Here is a 23,299-nt window from a genome sequence, read left to right as displayed (position 1 = left end):
AGAGTTAACACCTTGCTGACTAGGTCACTAACTCAAAATTATTGAATTACCTTATATTTTTGATGCATTCATTTTCTGTTGGGAATGAAGCAATTTTAACCACATCCCTGATATATGTAAAAATGTAGCACTTTCCTAGTTTGAAAATCGAAAGCTGCCAAATGGAAAGAGAGTAGTGGTGTACATTGGTGATTAGGTGCTCATCTTTTACCTTTGCAAACTGGGTTCATTTCACTGTTATACTGATAAGATGCAAAATCCTCTTTTTTTTTGAGCAGTAAGTCTGGACAGTCTTGAGCACTTCTGGATGAGATTGATCCTTCTGCACTGAAACTTTTAAACCTAATTTGGCAAATTGACATGCTGGAGGGTGTGGGCAAATGCATGAAAGTGCATTACAGACAGCCCTCTCTAAGCTAAGGGCAGTGGGATATTGCTGAAGCAGGTTAGAAAGAGTTCCACTCCTCCTCTAAATTAGCCATTAGACATATAATGCCCAACCTAGGAGTGCTTGATATGGTCATTGCTGAATGGAAAAAGTTGTTTCTTCAGGACCAAAATCTTCCATCTTGCTATGTTCAAAATCCACATGAGAAGTTTAAACTGTGTATATGAATCTTTCAAAAATTTTCCAGTAATATCTCCATTTAGGCTCTGCCATGGCTATGGTAACAGTTTAGATTAATTTCACTTCTCACTTGTCTCCAATGGTAACTATAACTAGGTATCTGAAAATAACTGACTTTCTCATTTTATAATTCCTACCTCAGAAAAGATCTACAACACAACATAGCAACTGTTTATTTGCTTTCTGTATTTTTGTTCTCTAATCAAAAATTATTTTTAAGTCAATATTTACCAGTTCAAAATTGCCCTGTTTGATGCACCTCAGACATTTGTGTACTACAGTTTAAGTCTCAAAAGCCCATGTTTCCATTTGTCTTGGCAAGTCGACTCCACTTTAGAGTAAGGGCTGCCAACTGTTCTCACATCACCAGCCATGACGTAACTTTGATTTGGAAACATTTTCCCGACTCCATTTGAAATATTGCCAAATGTTGAGCACCATCAGTTTAATATAAGTAATCAATAGTGGCAAAGGAAATGTGGGAACATGGAAATTGTCTATCTGTGGAGGCCAGAAGCTTAGCTGAATTGGACTTGGCAGCTATTTCCACTTGCAGTCCAGTTACATTTTTGTTGTCCGTTTGCTGCACTTGGATGAAGTTTGAGTGAATTGTTGCCATCTCAGGGATGATACAAAGGAATATATGTTGTTCAATTTTTTAACCTGTTAGCTGTGCTGTTGTAATAATTTACCTAAAACTGACAGTCCTAGCCTCTTAAATCAGTGAATGAATTATATTTTGACTAAACAAAGTTTAATAGTTCCCTGAAACTGAACTACAATCAGAATACTGCAAGGGCAAGCACTATGAACAACATGTCCAATGTAACATTCAAAGCTATTGCATCACCCGAGTGCTTTCTTAAGAAATACTGTCTGGTGAAATAAAAATTATGAACCTTGGAGGTAGGAGCGAGCCCTAGTAACTGCTCTTTGTCTTTCATTAACGGTGATACTACTCTGAGCATGCAAATGCATGGAGATGCTTTACCAGACTGGCAATGATGTAGACTCATCATTATCCATTCTATTGTTGATCCAATGCTGTACTTTGCATTTTTCCTTACATAAAGGTTTTGAAAACTCAAGGAGCCTAAACAACAGAGCTGGCATGAGCAGAAATATACTAAAATTGTCTTCAGTGTCTTCTTCGCTCTACAGCTCTCCTTGTCCATTGAGGCATTCTCCGTCTCCCATACCATCCATTTTATAGCATGGATTAGTAACTGAGAATGGTCCAAAGCTTTAGTCCTACAGCCTATACTGTCTTGCATAAAACCAGGTAATAAGTCTGAAGATCGCATGTCTCTGGGTAGCACCTTGCTTCTGGTGGTTCTACTGTTGACGTTAGGTGGAACGAACCATGGTAGTTTCTAAATGACATTATGCAGGGACACAGAGGCACCGGTGGTCCATTTGCTGCATGTGTTTGGTGCATAGTTGAAGGTTATGCAGCCACATGCAGTTCCCAATAATTGTTGGTGCAGCCCAAATGCTATGGGTGCTTAGCTTTCCAATTATGAATTTACTGGCTTTTTGGGAATGGGTAAACTTTATGTCTGCTGCTGCACCTGGTCAACGTTTGAAGATTTCTTTCTCAGGATCTTTTGAGCCATTGGACCCTGAAGGAGTTCAGGCAAACATGCAGTTTGAGCCATTGCATGGAAGCCAAACCGGTTGCAAGCAATACTTTGTAGAGGTACCAATTAGTCCGGGTGCATGCAAAGGTCTTTAGAAGAAAGACACTGCCGCCTCTGCATGTAGCTATCATTTTATTTAACAGAAACAAAATGCCACATATATGTTGGAGGGCAGGGGAAGGAAGCTCAAGTATTCACTGTATTCTTTGCATGCAGATTTCTGCAAAGGCAGCCCTGTCATTGCTAAATATATGCAAGCAGGGGCAGTCAGAGTAACTTAATGTGCTGGGACAGAATTGGACGCTCTGTGGGCAATTATCTGCCCAATGGGAACATTTCAAGAGAAGACGACCAACCCCTTTAGGAGAAGCAAAACTACTCCAAGCCAAACAGATTTCTAAGGACCACTGTATGTTACAGATTTGACCCAGAGTTGTTGGATGTTTCTACAACAGATTGTTTCTGGAAAAAAAACTGTAGAAGATTTGTAATTATTTGCCAGCATGAACTGCATGTTATAAAAACTGTAATTCTATTATTAACCTTTAAATCAGAAGTTCTGTTTTATTCAAACTCTTTTAATTTTACATAACTCTGATGTAACCATAATGTAAAAGAATTATAATTAACTACATTATTTGCGATGAATTGCTTTTTTTGTACAATCCATGAATCAGTGCAAGATTAGAGAAAAATATATGTACATGGCGATCGGTCATATTGACCATTCCTCTATGCTTCAGAGCTACATCGGATACAAGCCTTTAAAATTATGTATTCAGAAAGCACTTTTGCCCCTGTCTCTGATTAGGTTGGCATGCTAGTGATCTTGTATTTTCTGGACATGTGTATCTCCATGGATATTAACTATTCATCCAGATGGTCTTGGCCTCTTTCCATTTACTACTGTATATTTCAGACTTACAGACTCTCAATTAGCAAGTGTGCATTCCATTGAACAGTATCAATTTATCCGTGTCAGTTTGCTGTGGCAGGACTGCCAGCTCGAGTCAGCGAATAACTTCACTCCAATTTGGACTCCTAAAGTTGGAATCAATACTTCAGCACTGTATGCAATTTAGTTCTGAATACGTGCATGCACAATATGATATGCAAAAAAAGTCTAGCATGAAATAAATTTTGTATTAACTTATCCTCTGCTTGCACTGTTTAGTTTATTTTGTTTTTTTTAATGTGGGCTGTGCACCGATGCATTCACTGTTCTGTTCAAATACAAATAAAGAGTGCTTAGACTGGTGGTATGAGACAGATCTTCAAACCATGAATGTATAAGCCTTGATGGGCTGGGAAAGGTGTTACTTATTGCCAACAGTTCATATTAGTTTTAAAATCTATCTATAATTTTAAAATGTGTTTAATTATAAATTTTATTATTCAAAAGGTCACCTAGCTGTTGAAAGATCCAGGATCCTTTTGGGAAGAATGAGTGCTGCCAACATTTTCTAATGCATTGCTGCTAATGTTGTTCAACCTCACTTTAAACTCCTCTTGACAATGAGGTTGAATGATGCTGTAGGTTTAAATTAACGGTCTGCTTGATTCTAGTTTCTGAACTCCAATCCATCCTTGGCAGAAGAGATTGAGACATCCAGTATCTAACAGGAAATTGGGTGATATTAATTTTGTGTTTAAAAATAACTTGGAGATAAACCAAGCCCACTGTGGGTTATTTTAACTCAACCTGCCCAGTCAGAACAGGCCAGTTTGAATCTCATGCCCATTTTACAACGTACTATGCTCAGTGGAACACAGAACCTCTGCTCCTCCTTGCCTACTGGTAATGCAGTAATCACTCAAATGTATGGACACCAGAAGAAATTATCAGTGTGCCTTACATGTATTCCCCCCATGCCCCTACCCACCCCCCCAAACACACAGACACACACACACACAAACACACACACACACAATTAGACAGAGAGATTTGACACCATTGGCAACAAAGACTTAAAAAAGGTAAATGGCCTTATTTCCTTCAAATGCTATAGTGGACTCTCAGGAATGGATACCATCTCACTTGTATGTGAAAACAACATTTTGGGTTTTGACCTAACAAGAGGCAGCTATATGCCACACACCACAGAATTGGTCTGAAGGGTCTGTTTTTGTGCTGTATGACTCTGTGACTGTATGATAACCAATACCCTAAAGGTTACTGTGCTTTCACCCTAAGGCCTACTTAAATTTAGTGCACGCACATCTCTGATGGAGTGTTAGGTGGTGCAATGAGATTCTCTGGTGATTGCATTCACCAGAAGACATGAAGACTTTGATGGGATAATGAAGGGCGAAGTTGAGTAGATGTTTTGGGGAGATTTCAACTCCTTGGTGACCAGCTGGTGGAATGCTCAGGCCCCATTCTCAGGAAATACAACCCAGTCCATTTTAGCAACCTGTCCTCATTAACATTCCACCACCCAGCTCCTCAACTAAAATAAGTGTTCAATGAAAGCAGTTCACTTACTTCGGTATTATGAAAATCAGATACCTGAAAGTTGGATAAGTAAGCTGTGAGAGAGGATATTCAGTTTCTGCCAGTCAGACAAATTTAAAATCTGTCCCGCTTTTTCACATACAGCATGGAAACAGGCCCTTCGGTCCAATCAGTCCAAGCCGAACATTACCCCAAACTAAACTAGCCCCACTCCCCTGCTCTGGCCTATATTCCTCCAAATCTTTCCATCTCGTGTATCTATCCAAATGTCTTTTAACCATTGTAATTGTACCTACATCCACCACTTCATCAGGAAATTCCACATGTGAACTACCCTTTGTGTAAAAAATCTGCCTCATGTCTTTTTAAATCTCTCTCATTTCACTTTAAAAATGTGGCCCCTAGTCTTGAAATCTTCCATCCTAAGGAAAAGACAACTATGGTTAACTATCTATGCCCGTCATTATTTTATAAACATCTATCAGGTTGCCTCCTAACCTTCTACACTCCAGCAATAAAAGTCCAAGCCTTTCTTTATAAATCAAACCTTGAATATCTGACAACATCCTAATAAATCTCTTCTGAACATTCTCTGGCTTGATAATATCCTGCCTAGAATTGGGGCAACCAGAACTGGATACAGTATTCCAGAAGAGACTTGACCAATGTCCTGTACAACCTCAATATGACTTCCCAACTCCTATACTCAAAGGACTGAGCAATGAAGGCAAGTGTGCCAAATACCTTTTTCACCATCCTGTCTATATGTGACACAAACTTCAATGAATTATGCACCTGCACCCCTAGGTCCCTCGCTTCTACAACACTACCCAAGGCCATACCAATAACTGTTTAAGCCCTATCCTTGTTTGTTGTACCAAAGTGCAGTATGTCACACTTACCCAGATTGAACTCCATTTGCCATTTTTCAACCCGTTGACCCATTTCATCAAGATCGCTTTGTCACTTAGAAAACTTTCTTCACTGTCTGCTGTGCCACCAATTTTGGTGTCTTCCACAAAATTGCCTCCTGTATTCACATCCAAATCATTTATATAAATGACAAACAAAAGAAGACCCACAACTGATCCCTATGGAGCATTGCTGGTCTTACCAGCCTTACCCTTCTCTCTAAAGGAACATAACGCCTCCGAACTCCCATCATCACACTCTTGAAAGCCTCCCACTTGTCAGATGTCCTTCTATCGGTGAACAGTCTATTCCAATCAACTTTTGAAAGTTCTTGTCTCATACCACTAAAATTTGCTTTACTCCAAATAAATATTTTAATTTTTATGGAAGGCTTAACCTTTCCCATAACCATTCTGAAACTATTAGGTTATAATCGCTTGACCCAACGTGTCCCCCATGCTTACTTCAGTCACTTGTCCTGCCTTATTGCCCAAAAGAAGGTCTGGTTTTGCTCCTTCTCTAGTAGGATAAAGAAAATTTTCTTGAACACATTTGACAAATTCTTCACCATCCAAACTTTTAACACTGTGGAAGCCCCAGTCAATGCTTGAAAAATTAAAATCCCCCATTATTACATCCCTATTATGCATTCATATATCTGAGCTCTCCCTACAGATTTGTTTCTCAGTTTCCCTCATACTATTGGGGGGGGCCTATAGTACAATCCCATTAAAGTGATCTTTCCTTTTTTATTTGTAATTCCTAACCACATATATCCACTGGACGATTTTTCAGAAATATCTTCCTTATTTACAGCAGTAATGTATTCCTTAATCAAGATCAAAAACACCAACTCCCCACCCCCTCTTTCTTGCCTCCTTTTCTATCCTTTCTATTGCATCTAAAGACTGGAACATTGATGTAGGACAAGGATTGAAATATTTACATGGCTCAAGATTTCCTCAATTGTGATATGTTCAATAGCAGGTGTTTTGTTTCAAATCACTTTGCATCCTGCAGGTTCAGTTCTGTAAACTTCAAACATTTCTATTTTACGTGAAAATGCAGCACTGAAGAGTGCCAATCATTGGATGTCCATCAAATATACAATCATCAGACTTCATCCATTTTCTGACCTTTCTCAAAAAGGTACAGCATTGCTTTCAATCTCTTCTACGTGTTCTGACTCTTGTTGTCGAAACGTACAAACAAACCTATGTATATCAAGCTAATGGCCTTCATCAAGTCTGAACTGAAGCATGGAATATGAGCATGCCTTATTTTATCTCAAAACGACACACACATTTTGGGAGGCATACTCAAGGTTTATTTTTCCCCAGTCTAACCCAAGGACACTGAAGGTAACTATAACACTATAAATACTATGACTGCAGAAACCAATTATTTTGAAACAGAACAGGGATTAAATCGAGGATTGTGTTGTTCAGATTGGCTTAATGCAACAATCTTTATGGAATAGACCATGAATGATGTTAAAATAATGGTAAAATGATCTGGTTATTTCATTTATCAACACTTCAAAGTTACAAGCAGCTAGTATAAAGGCATTCAACTTCATTCATTCTCACAATTTTGCAAGTAGCTCCAAGTAATACAGTAAAGTCTTCTGGGGCCTGGAATGTTCTGCATGGAAGTGACCCAGAAGTTAGAATTGAAAATGTATCTCATTTTGCTGATGCCAAGTTATGCTAAAGTATCCTTCAAATCTCCAAATTAATGTATGAAATCCACACAATACATTAATTCCTTAAACATGAAAATTCAATTCATTTAACGCGCAAGGGATGTTTTTCCATTTTGAATGCAATTTACATGATAAAACACATTTACACAAAAAAAATGAACAAAATAGATAATACAAAGTAGGTCCCAGGATAAATTTTTTACAAGTTCAAAAAATGATGTAAAGTATGAGGAAAAACATCTTAAAATGCGTAAAGGTGAATAAATCTCTGGGATCGGATCTGATGTACCCGAGCATTCTGCAGGAAGCTAAGGACTGCTCGCCATTTGTTGAGATATTTGTATCAAATATATCTATGGGTGAGGCCTTGGAAGACTGGGTGTTAGCTAACATGGCACCATTATTTAAGAAAGGTGGTAAGGAAAAGCCAGGGAACGATAGATCGGTGAGCCTGACATCAGTGATGGACAAGTGGTTGGAGGGGATTCTGAAGGACATGATTTACATGTATTTAAAAAGGCAAGGACTGATTAGGGATCGAGATCATGACTTAGTGTGTGGCAAATTGTGTCTCACTAACTTGACTTTTTGAGTAAGTGCCCAAGAGGATTGATGAAGACAGAACGGTGGATATCGTCTACATGGACTTCAGTAAGGCTTTTGACAAGGTTCCTCATGGTAGACTGGTTACCAAGGTCAAATCACATGGACAGAGCTAGCCATTTGGATACAAAATTGGCTTGAAGGTAGGAAATAGAGGACGGTTGCCTTTTGGACTGGATCAGTACAGGGTCAACTGGTTTTTGTCATTTATATAAATGATTTGTATATGAATATAGGAGGTAAGATTAGTCAGTTTGCAGATGACGCCAAAATTGGTCATGTAGTGGACAGCAAACTGACTTTGATCAGATGGATAAATGGAACGAGGATTGGCAGGTGGAATTTAATATAGATAAATATGAGGTGCTTTATTTTGGAAAGGCAGGTCAGGGCAGGACTTATATACTTAGTGGTAAGAAACTGGTGAATGTTGCTGAACGAAGAGACCTTGGAGTGCAGGTTCATCTTTCCTTGAAAGTGGAGTCGCAGGTAAATAGCATAGTAAAGAGGGCCAGCCTCACATTTTATTATCTTGGAATTCTCCAGCATCTGCTGTTCCCATTATCTCTGATACTATTAAAGAGGGCATTTGGTGCACTTGCCTTTATTGTTCAATGTATTGAATATAGGAGTTGGGAAGTCATGTTGGAGGCTGAGGGGTGACCTTATAGAGATTTATAAATCATGTGGGGCATGGATAAGGCAAATAGTCAAGGTCTTTTCCCCAGGGTTGGGGGTTCCAAAACTAAAGGACTTAGGTTTAAGGCGAAGGGGGAGAGATTTAAAAGGGACCTAAGGGGCAACTTTTCCATGCAGAGGGTGGTGCGTGTACGGAATGAACTGACAGAGGAATTGGTGGAGGCTGGTACAGTTACAACATTTAAAAGGCATCTGGATGGGTGTATGAAAAGGAAGGGTTTAGAGAGATCTGGGCCAAATGCTGGAAAATGGGACTAGACTAATTTAGGATATCTGTTCAGCATGGATAAATTCAACTGAATAGGTCGGGGCTATTTTCCCCGGAGTGTTGACGGTCAAGGGGTGACCTTATAGACGTTTATAAAATCTGTTTCCATGCTGCACATCTCTCTGACTCTATGAATGACTTTTCCTGCAACATCCGAACATCAAATTGCTATGTGAAGAGGCTCTCTAAATAAACATTGATGCAGCATACTCACAGATTACAGGTAGAGACATAGCTAATATTATGGGAAGAGATTTGTCCAATTGGAGGCTGTGAAAGATGAGAAACTTAAGCCTATTGTAGTTGCACATGTGACCGGCATAAACACACCAACTCTAAGTCTGAGATCTTTTAAGCCACAAAATTGGTTTATATGATTTATGATTGTGCATTGATATGCTTGGCAAGGCACTGTTGTCTTCTGTAGATTGCAATTCTTAACTAACAAGAGCTTGATTCCATTGCTATTTCACAAGTTGAACACGTTTTGACAGCCAAGAAGATCCACAAATCTGTCACCACAAAGATTTCACCATAACTCTGCTACAGGACCTGTGCAGTGTCTATCAGCCAGGACATCTGAACCTGCGACCCACAAAGCTGCAGGGTTGGGATATCCAGATACGCCCACATGTCTCTGGTCTCATATGAAAGGAGAATCTCCTGGTCTGAACTCAAACTGGAGCATTGGAACGGAAATGGCTGCAATGGTGGGTTTGGCACTGAATGAAGTGGATTGTTAATGGTCAGAAATGGTATGCTTCCATGTATAACAGATGATGAATGTGCAACAAAGCATCCATTTAAAAACCAAGAGAACTGCGGATGCTGTAAATCAGAAACAAACATAGAAATTGCTGGAAAAGCTCAGCAGGTTTGGCAGCATTTGTGAAGAGAAATCAGAATTAACGTTTTGGGTCTGGTGACCCTACCTTTCAGGTGGGGGAGGAGGGTCTTCATCTGGGGCACCTTTGTAGATTGCTAAGAAAGGACAGTTTTTGAGATACAGGTCTTGTCAAAGTACTACACATACCAAGTGAAGCTGTAGGTTCTAGCTCTCAGTTGTTTGGCTCCTGCTGTTAAGCTGCTGTAGCCATTTATCATCATGGTGGTGCACACCAGCCCAGTTGCCATTTCCCTGTTTTGCAGCTAATGATTCCCTTGTGCGATAGTCAATACTTAAGACTTTCACGTAATGCTTACAAGAATCCTTAAAGCGATGCATCCCTTGGCACCCCTTCACTGTTCCAGCTGCCACATTTACTAAAGGTCATTGGGTACACATCTTTCTTCTACCCAATCCACTGAAGTGACCTCTTGTTGATTGTTGTCAATATACCTAGGAGCTATGCCTTTGAGAGGACTACAAGATTCATAATTTTGTTCTGTTAGGGTACACCCATAAGGTCAAATATTCCTAATGTCAGGATATGCTAATAACGTCAGAATATACCCATGATGTGGTATACCCATTATGGCAGGATGTGCCCATCATTTGCTACAGGCAGTGGGGATGGAAATTATTGAATTCATTTTCCTGGTAGCTGTAAGTTGCCAATGTTTCATAGCCTAGCACAGTGCTGGTGTTCTTACCTTTGAGCCAGAAGGTTCAAGTCCCACCCGCCTCAGAGCTGTATTATAATGTATCCAAGTAGGTTGATTTAAATATCTACAATAAAATGCTGAGATTGCATGCATTATAAACCACCGATTTTGGCCTAAGGGTCAGTTAATCTTAACCTGCATGCATTTTGTAAGTTGACAAAAGGTGGTTGTCACTTTTCCTATGTGTGTATCTAACTCTTCTTCAGGGGACAGATTCTCACCACAGACCTAAGGTAGCCAAAGGTGCAAAGCAGTTCCGAGCAGGATTTTGTCATTGTGACCACTGATGGAGATGTAGTAGCCTATCTCATAACCATTGTTTTCTTCGTGCTTTAGTCGGGGTGAACATGTTACAGGCACTGTATTTACTCTTTATCGTATTGTATATTTGCTCACAAGGTGTTAGGTCACAGATTTGTTAACAGTACAGTAATACCAATGGTAATCTGGAATTTCATGCCTTAGGCCTTATTTTTCTCATAAATGAAAGACAGAAAGGGACAGAATCATATGCAGGGAATGAGGAATTAAAAACAAAGTAAAGAAATGGAATTTATTAATGGAAAGTAGAAACAGAGAGAAGGTAAACGTAAGACTTTTCTTTGAAGAACAAACAAAAATTTTGTGCTGAGGGCCAAAGACTATAGATTATACCCTCTCCACGAATGGGTGCCACATACACAATCTGTCAATAGAGAAGTGGAGAGACATAAAGAGGGGGAGGCAATGGCCTAGTGTATTATCATTGGACTGTTAATCCAAAGACCCAGATAACATTCTGGCGACCCAAGTTCAAATCCTGCCATGGCAGATGGTGGAATTTGAATGCATTGAATATCTGGAATTAAGAGCCTAATGATGACCATAAATTCATTGCCAATTGTCAGGGGAAAAACCCATCTGGTTCACTAATGTCCTTTAGGGAAGTAAACCGCCATCCTTCCCTGGTCTGGCCTACATGTGACTCCAGGCCCACAGCAATGTGGTTGACTCTTAACTGCCTTCTGGGCAATTAGGGATGGGTAATATATGTTTGTTACCAGATAAGCAGCACTTCAACGGCATCCATGGCATCTCTGTCTTATATTGCAGCATCTATAGAAAGAGAAACTGAGTTGACATCTCAACTCTAATGTTTCTTCTTTGCAACTGAAGCGTCATCATTGGACCTGAATGATTAACTTTCTGCTCTCTCTACATGCTGCTAGACCTGCTAAGTTTCTCCAGGAGTTTGTATTTTTATTTCAGATTGTCAGCATTCACTGTATTTTGCTTTAACTTAACAGTTCAATCTTTGTGTTTTGGCTAGGTTGATGGTGTATGATCGGGAAGGATTGGTTGTTGGTTGGAGAGGGAAGACATTGCTCATCTGTAGAAGCTTTGATGACTCACTGCAGGCATGCTGAAGCAAGTTGCTGTTGACTAATTGTTTTTCAGGAACCTTATCTACTGCAAGTATACATAAACAATAGACGCTTACATAACATCAGCAATGACACATTATGCAGTAAATGGCAGAACCCTTAACAGCAATGATAGGCAGAGTGAGCTGGGTGTACAGGTACAAGGAAAGTGGCAACGCAGATGGAAAAGGTAGTCAACAAGGCAAATGACACGCTTACTTTCATCAGCTAGGGCATTGAGCTTAAAAATTGGCAGGTAATATTGTAGCTCTATAGAACCTTAGTTAGGCCTCATTTGGAATATTGTATTCAATTCTGGTCACCGCACTACCAGAAGGATGTGGTGGCTTTAGAGAGGGTACAGAAGAGTTTTACCAGGATGTTGCCTGGTATTGAGGGCATTAGCTATGAGGAGAGGTTGTAGAAACTTGGGCTGTTCTCATTGGAACGATCGAGGTTGAGGGGCAACCTGATAGAGGTCTACAGGTTATGGAGGGCATGGACAGACTGGACAGTTAGAAGCTGTTTCCCAGGGTGGAAGAAAAGAAAATCCTTTGCTGATGAAGGGTCTAGGCCCAAAACGTCAGCTTTTATGCTCCTAAGATGCTGCTTGGTCTGCTGTGTGCATCCAGCTCCACACTTTGTTATCTCAGATTCTCCAGCATCTGCAGTTCCCATTATCAGTGACTTTTAAAGGGCTTCTTGAAAAATACATGAATAGGATGGAAATAGAGGGATACAGTCCCTGGAAGAGTAGGGGGTTTTAGTTGTGACGAGCAGCATGTTGGTGCAGGCTGCACGCCAAAGGGCGTGTTCCTGTACTGTAATTTTCTTTGCTCTTTGACACTACAAGATGATTCATTGGCCTGGTATGCTTTAATAAAGCAAAAAGGGAAGACTTTCCATCTTGCACATGACAACATGTTAAAAATAAGGACCAGGCACAGGCCATTTGGCCCCTCCATCTTTGCGGTGCAATTCAATAAGATCATGGCTGAACTTCACATCAGTTCTTTCCTGCTCTATCCCAGTGTCACTGGATTTCCTTTAGTGTCCAACAATCCACAAGAACATAATATTCAGGGCTCTCTGGGGTACACAGTTCCAAAAATTCAAAGAAATTTCTCCCTCCCTAAGAGCTAAATGGCTGACCACTTATGTTGAGACTGTAATCCTAATTCTAAACTCTGCAGCCAGGACAAACAGTCTCAAACCCTATGTCATGTCAAGTGTCTGAAAATTAAAGCTGCCTCAGTGATATCACCTCCCATTCTTTTGAACTTCATCTCTCCACAATGGACAGCCTTCTCAGCAGGGAAACAAGTCTACTGAATCTTTGTTGCCCATGCCCGGCCCCATCCCGTCCCTGGGAGACATATGATTTGTAGGGATGGAAACCAGAATCTGACATAAGAGTCTAGGCCCGAAACGTCAGCTTTTGTGCTCCTAAAAAGCTGCTTGGACTGCTGTGTTCATCCAGCTCAACACTTTGTTATCTCTGATATAATATTCTTGGTGTATTACCGCCAAAGTCCTATCTATTACAGTAAAACTGCTTTATTCTCAGTCTGGGATTTTGTTAACAGCATGACTTTCTTGCAATCATAGCCTGAACTAACTGGCCTTTCCACATTCTCTCTTTCTGCCCTTTTTCATATCAATAGGTTAAGTTTATACATGGCTTCAGTATGCATCCAAAACGCATGCAGTTTAGTGGGAAGGCATTGACAGTGCTGCCTATACACGTGGTCTCCTCTTCAAACCGGCCAGCAGTGCATTACTATCAGTATACACTATTGATTCAGAGCATCATATTCTTCAGAAGTGGAGTGATCGTTGAAGTAGACCAGCTTTCTAGCTCAGCGATCAGCAATGCCTCCTCTATGTTCTCCTCCAGGGCATCAGTGAAAAATGGGAGCTGCTCTTTCTGAAAATAGCATAAGAAGGCCCGGTTACCAGACCAAAGTGACCTGGATGGAGATGGAAGAGGTTACCCACTTACCCTGTGCCCGATGCAAGTGTAAGTGCCGGTGTCTCACCATTCAGTAGGGGTCTCTCGTGTGGTCATCAATATGATGATGTGCAGTGTTCCCTAAGGTGTGTAGTTTAAATATATTTTAATATTTTTTATTTTTGAATTTTTGAATTTTGAACTAGTACCATATGGGTTTTCTATGTGTCTGAATGTGTTTAATGATCAACTTGTAAGTATTGCGGTACTCATAACGATTTCTTTTGAAAAAAGTATTAAAGAGGGACTTTGTAGAAAGTTATGTGGTTTTGTTTAAGAGCAAACTCAGTAAAAAGCGCAGTATATTAAACTTTCAAATAGAAAATTCTGGAATTGTGCAAAACTTAAATAAAAATTGTTTTTTTTACAGTTTAGGGCAGTTTGCAAAAGTCTTGGCTGAAGTTGAATGTATAAATGGTTGCTTGTGAGAAAGGAAGGTTGATTTAGGACTAAGAAAGAATGTACTCCAGTACATGGAGTTTAGTTTACAAGTTTAAGATGAGAAGGGTTTGTTCAAACCCTGAAGGGGTTATCAGAAGGTGAAAGAGCCTAAGCTCAGTTGTATGAAGGCTACAGGCAGAGGCTATTAGATTCTCATTAAAGGGAATTGAACCCATAGTTATAGTTATAGCAAGCCTGAGAGATGTGAGTGGAAGAAATTTCTCCCTGGTATGAGGGACTAATGATATGTATTTACTATGTGGTTTGAAATGTTTACATTTGAATTATATGTTAATAGGTTTGAATTATTATTTTTTATCTTTAGTTTTTTGTGGAATAAGCCTCTGTTTTATTGTCAAAACTGGATTTGCAGCTTTGTATGTTTATTTTTCAATGAAAGAAACAACAAAATATGATCTACCAAGCCAGATTTCAGACTGGGATCTGACTTATCCAATAGTAACATCAGCTGCAATTATACCAGCAGCTATGCCAGAAAATTGACTATAGGGCAGCTTTAGTGATAATTGAGGCTAAAGTGTGTGGGAGTTCGCCTTCTTTGTACCTTTTCAATGCAGTGTGTGAATGGCAAGACTGGATTTATGATGGCGATGCATTTGGATACCGGGGTGAGGTGTCACTTGACATGTCACTAACCCTGTAAATTACCTGTGAGGCTAAGCAGACCCACAGCATCAGGGACAGACGATGCCCAAGATGTAGAGTTTCTGACCTCAGGAACCCCAACAGCTAGAGAGAGATTTGGTTTGATTTATTATTATCACATGCACCTAGGTACAGTGAAAAGTTTTGTTTTGCGTGCAGTACAGGCAGATCATATCATACAAAGTACATTAGGGTAATAGAACGTTGTGAGGAATACAATGTTATGGCTGCAGAGAAGGTGTGCAAAGAGCAGATCAACATTAAATTTGAAATTTGAGAGGTCCATTCAGAAGTCTAATAACAGTGGGGAAGAAGTTGTTCTTAAATTTGTTGCTATACGTGTTTACGCTTTTGTATCTTTTGCGCGGCAGAAGAGGTTGGAAGAGATTATAATTAGGGTGGGGGTGGAGGTGGGGAAGGGGGGGAGCGGTGGAATCTTAGATGATGTTGGCTGCCTTTCCAAAGCAGTGAGGAGTATAAATGGAGTCAATGGATGGGAGGTTGGCTTGCATGATGAACTAGGCTGTGTTAAATAGGTAGCAGTTGGCAAGGCTGAACCAACCAGGAATAAGGAGCGAGAGGGAACAATCCAGCAGGTGGCATGGGGGCACACAGAGTGGATATGATGGAATGTGAAGTTGTCAGGTTGTGATGACTCTTAATGTGAGTTTTCTTGCTGTCCACTACAGGTTATCATCATCCAAAATCCACACAACGATGAGAGAACCCCAAAAACACCACCTCCGGGGTGTAGGAGCCAGTGCCCCAGAGGATGCTGTATCACCTACCTCTAGCAGCACATTCACCGCGCCCGCGACACACACACACTCACACACACACACACACACACACACACACACACACCACAATCTGGTGAGCATACCACAAATACGTCTCAGCAGCCATCAGCCAGGACCCCAGAGGTTCAGAGGATTGTTGGGGATCAGACCCGTGCAGAGCACCCCACTCATGATTGGCCTCAGGTCACAACCACAAGATATCTGTGAGATGCATCTCAGAGGAGTGGGGAAAACACAGTGGAACTGCCAGGCATTAGATGCAGCTTGATACAGGTATGAGGGAGTGCATGCACACAATCAGTTTTGGCCATGTCTCAGGCATAGAGGCAGATGGCTTCCTCTGAAGGAACATATAATGACTGCCAAGGAGATCCAGGGTGAGCATTCAATCCATGCACACTCAGATCTACATTGAATCATGCTCATCATGGGCTCATTGCGGCAGTGGTGAGGTGAAATGGGGTCAAGATAGCTGGAACATGAATGTGAGAGAGATAATGGGAACTGCAGATGCTGGAGATTCCAAGATAATAAAATGTGAGGCTGGATGAACACAGCAGGCCAAGCAGCATCTCAGGAGCACAAAAGCTGACGTTTCGGGCCTAGACCCTTCATCAGAGAGGGGGATGGGGGGAGGGAACTGGAATAAATAGGGAGAGAGGGGGAGGCGGACCGAAGATGGAGAGTAAAGAAGATAGGTGGAGAGGGTGTAGGTGGGGAGGTAGGGAGGGGATAGGTCAGTCCAGGGAAGACGGACAGGTCAAGGAGGTGGGATGAGGTTAGTAGGTAGCTGGGGGTGCGGCTTGGGGTGGGAGGAAGGGATGGGTGAGAGGAAGAACCGGTTAGGGAGGCAGAGACAGGTTGGACTGGTTTTGGGATGCAGTGGGTGGGGGGGAAGAGCTGGGCTGGTTGTGTGGTGCAGTGGGGGGAGGGGATGAACTGGGCTGGTTGAGGGATGCAGTGGGGGAAGGGGAGATTTTGAAACTGGTGAAGTCCACATTGATACCATATGGCTGCAGGGTTCCCAGGCGGAATATGAGTTGCTGTTCCTGCAACCTTCGGGTGGCATCATGGTGGCAGTGCAGGAGGCCCATGATGGACATGTCATCAAGAGAATGGGAGGGGGAGTGGAAATGGTTTGCGACTGGGAGGTGCAGTTGTTTGTTGCGAACTGAGCGGAGGTGTTCTGCAAAGCGGTCCCCAAGCCTCCGCTTGGTTTCCCCAATGTAGAGAAAGCCGCACCGGGTACAGTGGATGCAGTATACCACATTGGCAGATGTGCAGGTGAACCTCTGCTTAATGTGGAATGTCATCTTGGGGCCTGGGATGGGGGTGAGGGAGGAGGTGTGGGGACAAGTGTAGCATTTCCTGCGGTTGCAGGGGAAGGTGCCGGGTGTGGTGGGGTTGGAGGGCAGTGTGGAGCGAACAAGGGAGTCACGGAGAGAGTGGTCTCTCCGGAAAGCAGACAGGGGTGGGGATGGAAAAATGTCTTGGGTGGTGGGGTCGGATTGTAAATGGCGGAAGTGTCGGAGGATAACCTCCGGTTACCAACCTCCGGATACAACGCATTATCCTCCGACACTTCCGCCATTTACAATCCGACCCCACCACCCAAGACATTTTTCCATCCCCACCCCTGTCTGCTTTCCGGAGAGACCACTCTCTCCGTGACTCCCTTGTTCGCTCCACACTGCCCTCCAACCCCACCACACCCGGCACCTTCCCCTGCAACCGCAGGAAATGCTACACTTGTCCCCACACCTCCTCCCTCACCCCCATCCCAGGCCCCAAGATGACATTCCACATTAAGCAGAGGTTCACCTGCACATCTGCCAATGTGGTATACTGCATCCACTGTACCCGGTGCGGCTTTCTCTACATTGGGGAAACCAAGCGGAGGCTTGGGGACCGCTTTGCAGAACACCTCCGCTCAGTTCGCAACAAACAACTGCACCTCCCAGTCGCAAACCATTTCCACTCCCCCTCCCATTCTCTTGATGACATGTCCATCATGGGCCTCCTGCACTGCCACCATGATGCCACCCGAAGGTTGCAGGAACAGCAACTCATATTCCGCCTGGGAACCCTGCAGCCATATGGTATCAATGTGGACTTCACCAGTTTCAAAATCTCCCCTTCCCCCACTGCATCCCTCAACCAGCCCAGTTCATCCCCTCCCCCCACTGCACCACACAACCAGCCCAGCTCTTCCCCCCCACCCACTGCATCCCAAAACCAGTCCAACCTGTCTCTGCCTCCCTAACCGGTTCTTCCTCTCACCCATCCCTTCCTCCCACCCCAAGCCGCACCCCCAGCTACCTACTAACCTCATCCCACCTCCTTGACCTGTCCGTCTTCCCTGGACTGACCTATCCCCTCCCTACCTCCCCACCTACACCCTCTCCACCTATCTTCTTTACTCTCCATCTTCGGTCCGCCTCCCCCTCTCTCCCTATTTATTCCAGTTCCCTCCCCCCATCCCCCTCTCTGATGAAGGGTCTAGGCCCGAAACGTCAGCTTTTGTGCTCCTGAGATGCTGCTTGGCCTGCTGTGTTCATCCAGCCTCACATTTTATTATCTTGGAACATGAATGTGTTAGGTTTTCATGTCGCTCCATCTACTCAAGTTCCTTTGTCCGTGACCACACAGATTTAGTAGCACTCCGACTTGTTCCAGCAATACAGCTTGCTTTAATCTTTTCTGCATTGTCTCTAATGGTGTGTACTTTAGACTCCTTCACTCCTGTTATGCAAACTACATCACATGTTCTCTCGTTATGCTGAAAACACTTTATAGCATCTAGCTTCTCTTCCAATGCTATAGACTTTCTTTTACATGCACCACCTGCAATTTTATCACCTGGATGCTTCTTGCTAATATTCTTGTCATTTTGTCCTGGCATTTTTGTGGGTAGCATGGTGGAAGTTGCCAAAAAAAAAGAAAATCACAGAGAAAGCACTTCATGACAAAGTCAGCACCCAGCTCAACCTTATACTGCACAAAAGGTGCAGCCCCGCTCTGGGCACCAAGCTCCACCACGGACAATGACCCAACAAGCATCGAGTACTGCCACAGCCACCAAGTCTCTGCTGTGGGCCTACTGTAGCCCTGCTCTGGGCACCAAGCTCTATCACAGATGATGACCCACCAAATTCCCAAGTTCAGCCTCTGGACCTACTGAGGTCAGGTGCCCTCGATCTGAGCACTGCCACCGCCATTGCCACCGACCCTCTGACACCGCTGTAGTATCTGACAAATGGCATGTTGGCCTTTATTATAAGAGGGTTGAATACAGGAATAAAGGAGACTTGTTAAATTTGTACAGGGTTTTTCGTGGGACCACAACTGGAACACAGTGTGTGTAGTTTTGGTCTATATATTTAGTAGAATCATAAAGTACTTATATGGTACTCATAAAGAAAGGTATGAGGACTATAAAGAGATACGTTTGGGATTAATGGATTTTATCTTATTGTGTGTTGCAAAATCTTTGTGTGTTATATGTAAACAGTTTGGTTTATTTTAATCCATTTTCATTACTTTTGTAATAAACCTTTGTTTTATTGTTTAAACCAAATCTGCAACATTGCATACTTATGTTTTAACAAGTTGGCACTTCAAAGAAAAAAAAAGAAAATATGATTTAACAAGCTAGATCTCAGTCTGGGATATAACTTATCCAATACGAACATTTGCTTATATCATATCACTTTTCCTATCCCATTCTATGCATCTGCTCATAACCTCTGGCAATTGGTTCATCTCTGCATAGTCAGCTCTGTGAGTGCTCAAAGATGTCACCTGTTATGGTCAAATTATGCCATTGAACTGTTTCAAAAATATACCTTTTTGATTATTAAAAGACCCCCACCCCCAAAATTCTAGAGGATACCAAGAATCATGGAAATCAATTCTTTATATTGTTGCAAGGCCTCCATTCCCCTGGAGATAATGAAATCAGAAGAAGTTTCAATGTTCCTTTAACAAGATTCTTCCTACGAATGACTTGATAATCATTGGTATTGGTCGGATTGGCATATTTTGTAACTCCTTATCATTACGGACTTAATGGTATTTTATTACCTCCTTACTTCCTTAAGAATGCATTCTTGCTTGTGTAGGTAAATTCAGCATGATTATTTTTCATTCACTAAACCACAAAACAAAACTTGGAAAATTCAACAGTACCTAATTTGACTTAATAAGATTGTATTTTATATACACAATTTTATTGTGTTATAACTGTAATTATAGCATCAAGCCAAAAAAAAAATCAGTTGAATTGTAACTTCAGTGATTTCAGCTAAGTTTGCTAATTTGGTCCCTGGGATGTGGGAGTAGTTGTCTGATGTGAGCCTGACTATATGGAGCCTATGTTCTCTGGGGCTTAGAAGAATGAGAGGTGCTGTCACTAAAACGTACAAGACTCTGAAGGGTCTTGAAGTGGTAGGCACAGAGAGTTTATTTGTACGAGTTGGGGAACCTAAAGATGGGCCAAAGTGCAGGTGTGATCAAAATGACACAGCAGGTTTGACACACCATATGGTCTCTGCCTGCTGCTATTTCTTATGTTATTGTTTGCTTGTATGATAACTGTAGGAGGTCTATAATCCAATCTCACTGGTGGTTTCTTGCCTTTATTACTTTGTAGCTGTTCTTTGCTATGTCCTGATTTTTCTTGGCTTGGGGGCCCAAATGGCCCAGGGCCTAATTCTGATGAATGTTTGATTAATCAGGACTCTGGTCCCAGCAGTTTAAATAGAACACGTCCCAGTAGTACAACTTGCTCTTTCCCAGGGCTGGTAATTTCCTCATGTATTGCCTCCCATATCTTTCTTTGAGCCATGCAATGAAACCCTAAATCAGTTTGGTCCTATGCTGATGTTTGCACATTTGAGATAGTAATCCTCAGATTATTACCTTTTGAGTTTTCGCTTTTTAGCTTTTATCCTAATCCCTCAAAGTCCATAATCATTCCTAAATTCAATGATGTCTTTAGTTCTAACATGAACCTCAATAACTGAAGCCATTCCTGGCTATGAGGACATGTCCTTTAACTGGTGTGAGGCAGTGAACTCAACCAGATCCATTCTTGCCATTTTATTCCAGCCCTCACTCTTGCCATTTGATTCAACTTCTTGCTCTCATTGCTTTAGTGCAGGTCCACTCTCAGTGTGTTAAGACATGAAAAAGAGTGAAAAAGCAATTTTCTTAATTGATACTGGAGTCTTCAATTATGTGGAGAGAAAGGCGGAGTGACGAGTGTTTTCCTCAGAGCAGAGAAGGTTAAACAGATATTCAGGTCTTTCAGACAGTGAGCAGCTTTAACAGCGTGAATAAGGAGAAACTTTAGAGATCAGAGGATGTAGATTTAAGATAATTAATAAAAGAAAGGGGTCTGGTGAGAATTCTTCTTTTATAGCAAGTTGGTATGATCGGGAATACTGTTGAATAAATAGTCAGAGTATAATGAGTAATAATTTTCAAAAGAGAATTTGATAAATACTTGCATTAGAACCATTTGCAGAACTGTGGAGACTGGGTAGTGGAATGTGATTAATTGGACATCCATGTCAAAACCATGGCATGATGGGGTGTATATCATTCTAGATTCCACGTGTCACCTATTCTTGCAAGACAGTGGTGTTAGATGGTGTAAGTTTCAAAACAGTCTACAGTGACACCCAGATGATCAATCTGAATCCCAAGGTGTGAAAAAAACAGAACATATATAAGCAGCTACATTTCATTGAGGAATAATCTTTCTGTGTATACGCACAAATATACAAAATAGGAAACAGACAACTGACTCTTCCTACCCATACTGTTATCTAGCACTTAAATATCATGACTTCAAATGTTCCCAGCCAGGGTATTGCCTGGGAGAGGCAACAATATTTGATTAACCAGAGATCAATTCATGAAAGGAAATACAGTCACATTCTTCACTGATTCCTGAATATAATCACGGTATAGCCTAAGAAGTCACATTTTTCCTTATAAGGAATTGCAAAGTGTTCATAGCACAGAAACTCGCCAGTTAGCCCAACAACTTCATGGCAGCATCATTGCTCCACACAAGCCACTACTTCATCTCAACAACATATCGTCTATTTATTTCTTCCTCATGTGTTTATCAAGCTATTTTGTAAATGTTTCTGTGCTCATCACTATAACTGCTCCTTATGGTAGAGTTTCACAGTCTTATCACTCTCTTAGTAGAGTGCCCCTGAAATTATTAGAAACCAATTTATATTTATGGCCCTTAGTCTGGTTATGGCTGTGAGCTTCTGCCTGTAACCTGTTAAACCCTTTAGAATCAGCTCAACTGCCAATGTTTTCTTTCCTCAGAGGCCCAGCTTGCTCTAACCTTCCTAACAAGTATAAATTCTGATTTCACGCTTGTGAATTTTATTTTGCACTTTCTCCAGATTGGCTATAACTTTATTTTATACCATGGAGACATGAGATGCATTGGTCTGACATTCCACCAACCTTGAGTACACAGTGACATCAGCTTCAGCAAGCTCATTTTTGAATATTTTCAGGGAAAGTGCACTTATTCCGTCAACTGACAATGGCTCTATATGGAAAGAAAGCCTCCCAAAGTCTTGTCATTTCTGTGTGCCCAAAACACGTCCTCTCATTCTCCCCAGTCTATCTAATTCAACTAGTCTAATAATGCAGACATTGTCTAGTCTCTTTGTTATTTCAAATATCTCAAATGAAACCTCCCAAAGTCTATGTTTTACAAAAATATAAAAAGTCAGTTTATATAAAAAAAGGGTATTTAAATTAGATTACTAACCCTGTGGTCCTTTCCTGAAACTTCTCGAGAGCTCCCGTATGACTCAGCATTTGATAAAAACAAAACTGGAGGAGGTATTTGAGATGCTGCATCAACCAGATAATATACAAGGGCAATTCTACACAGTACATTTATTCTATATTAAACTGTACTATTATTCTATATTAAACTATATTAAATATTAACTATATTAAAGTTTTAACCTTCATAAAAACCTTGTTGTGCTAATAGTCACCCTGCAGAGACTCAAAGTGGTACAGGCAGCACTCAGACTTCACAAACTCAACAAGGGGCCTGTTCTCTGAATGGTTAGCCTGTACTTCCTAAAGGTACCCTGGCCCTCTGAAAGGTGAGGCACAATTACTATGCAGACTTAAAGAAAAACTTTAAGGGAGAAGACAATCAATGGAGCAATTGGAAGAGTGAGGATTCCCAGGCTCCCTCATGCAGTATTGAAAGCTTTAGAGCAGGAGGTCAAAAAGAGGTGAGCGATCTTGTCTACACAGGCCTTCAGGAAACCCTCAAGGAATAAAGAATTGACAGGATGTGGCCAACTCAGGGAATTCCAGGAGCCTGGCTTTAAGGATTTCGTTGCAGTTCTGTAAAATAAATTCAACATTTTCATAGGAGCGATGCTGGTCAGCAAAATGATATC

The 23,299-nt window shown here is 41.5% G+C and overlaps 1 protein-coding gene across 3 annotated transcripts in view; it reads left to right on the top strand.

Annotated features, from left to right (window-relative positions):
- Nucleotides 1–3,422, top strand: part of LOC125459316 (potassium voltage-gated channel subfamily C member 1-like) — a 96,495-nt gene extending 93,073 nt beyond the window's left edge. For 2 of the 3 annotated variants that reach the window (XM_048545624.2, XM_048545622.2), the window contains one exon: nt 1,702–3,422. In XM_048545624.2, coding sequence (XP_048401581.1) covers nt 1,702–1,725 — 24 coding nt within the window. In that variant the 3' untranslated portion in view covers nt 1,726–3,422. The remainder of the gene's footprint in view (nt 1–1,701) is intronic. The other variant, XM_048545623.2, reaches the window with a different exon arrangement.
- The last annotated feature ends 19,877 nt before the right edge of the window (nt 3,423–23,299 follow it).

This window comes from Stegostoma tigrinum, chromosome 17 (assembly GCF_030684315.1).
Source record: "Stegostoma tigrinum isolate sSteTig4 chromosome 17, sSteTig4.hap1, whole genome shotgun sequence".
In the NCBI taxonomy this organism is placed as follows: Eukaryota; Metazoa; Chordata; class Chondrichthyes; order Orectolobiformes; family Stegostomatidae; genus Stegostoma; species Stegostoma tigrinum.
The sequence above is the reverse complement of the archived record's forward strand: the minus strand, read 5'-3'. Positions and strand labels throughout refer to the sequence as shown.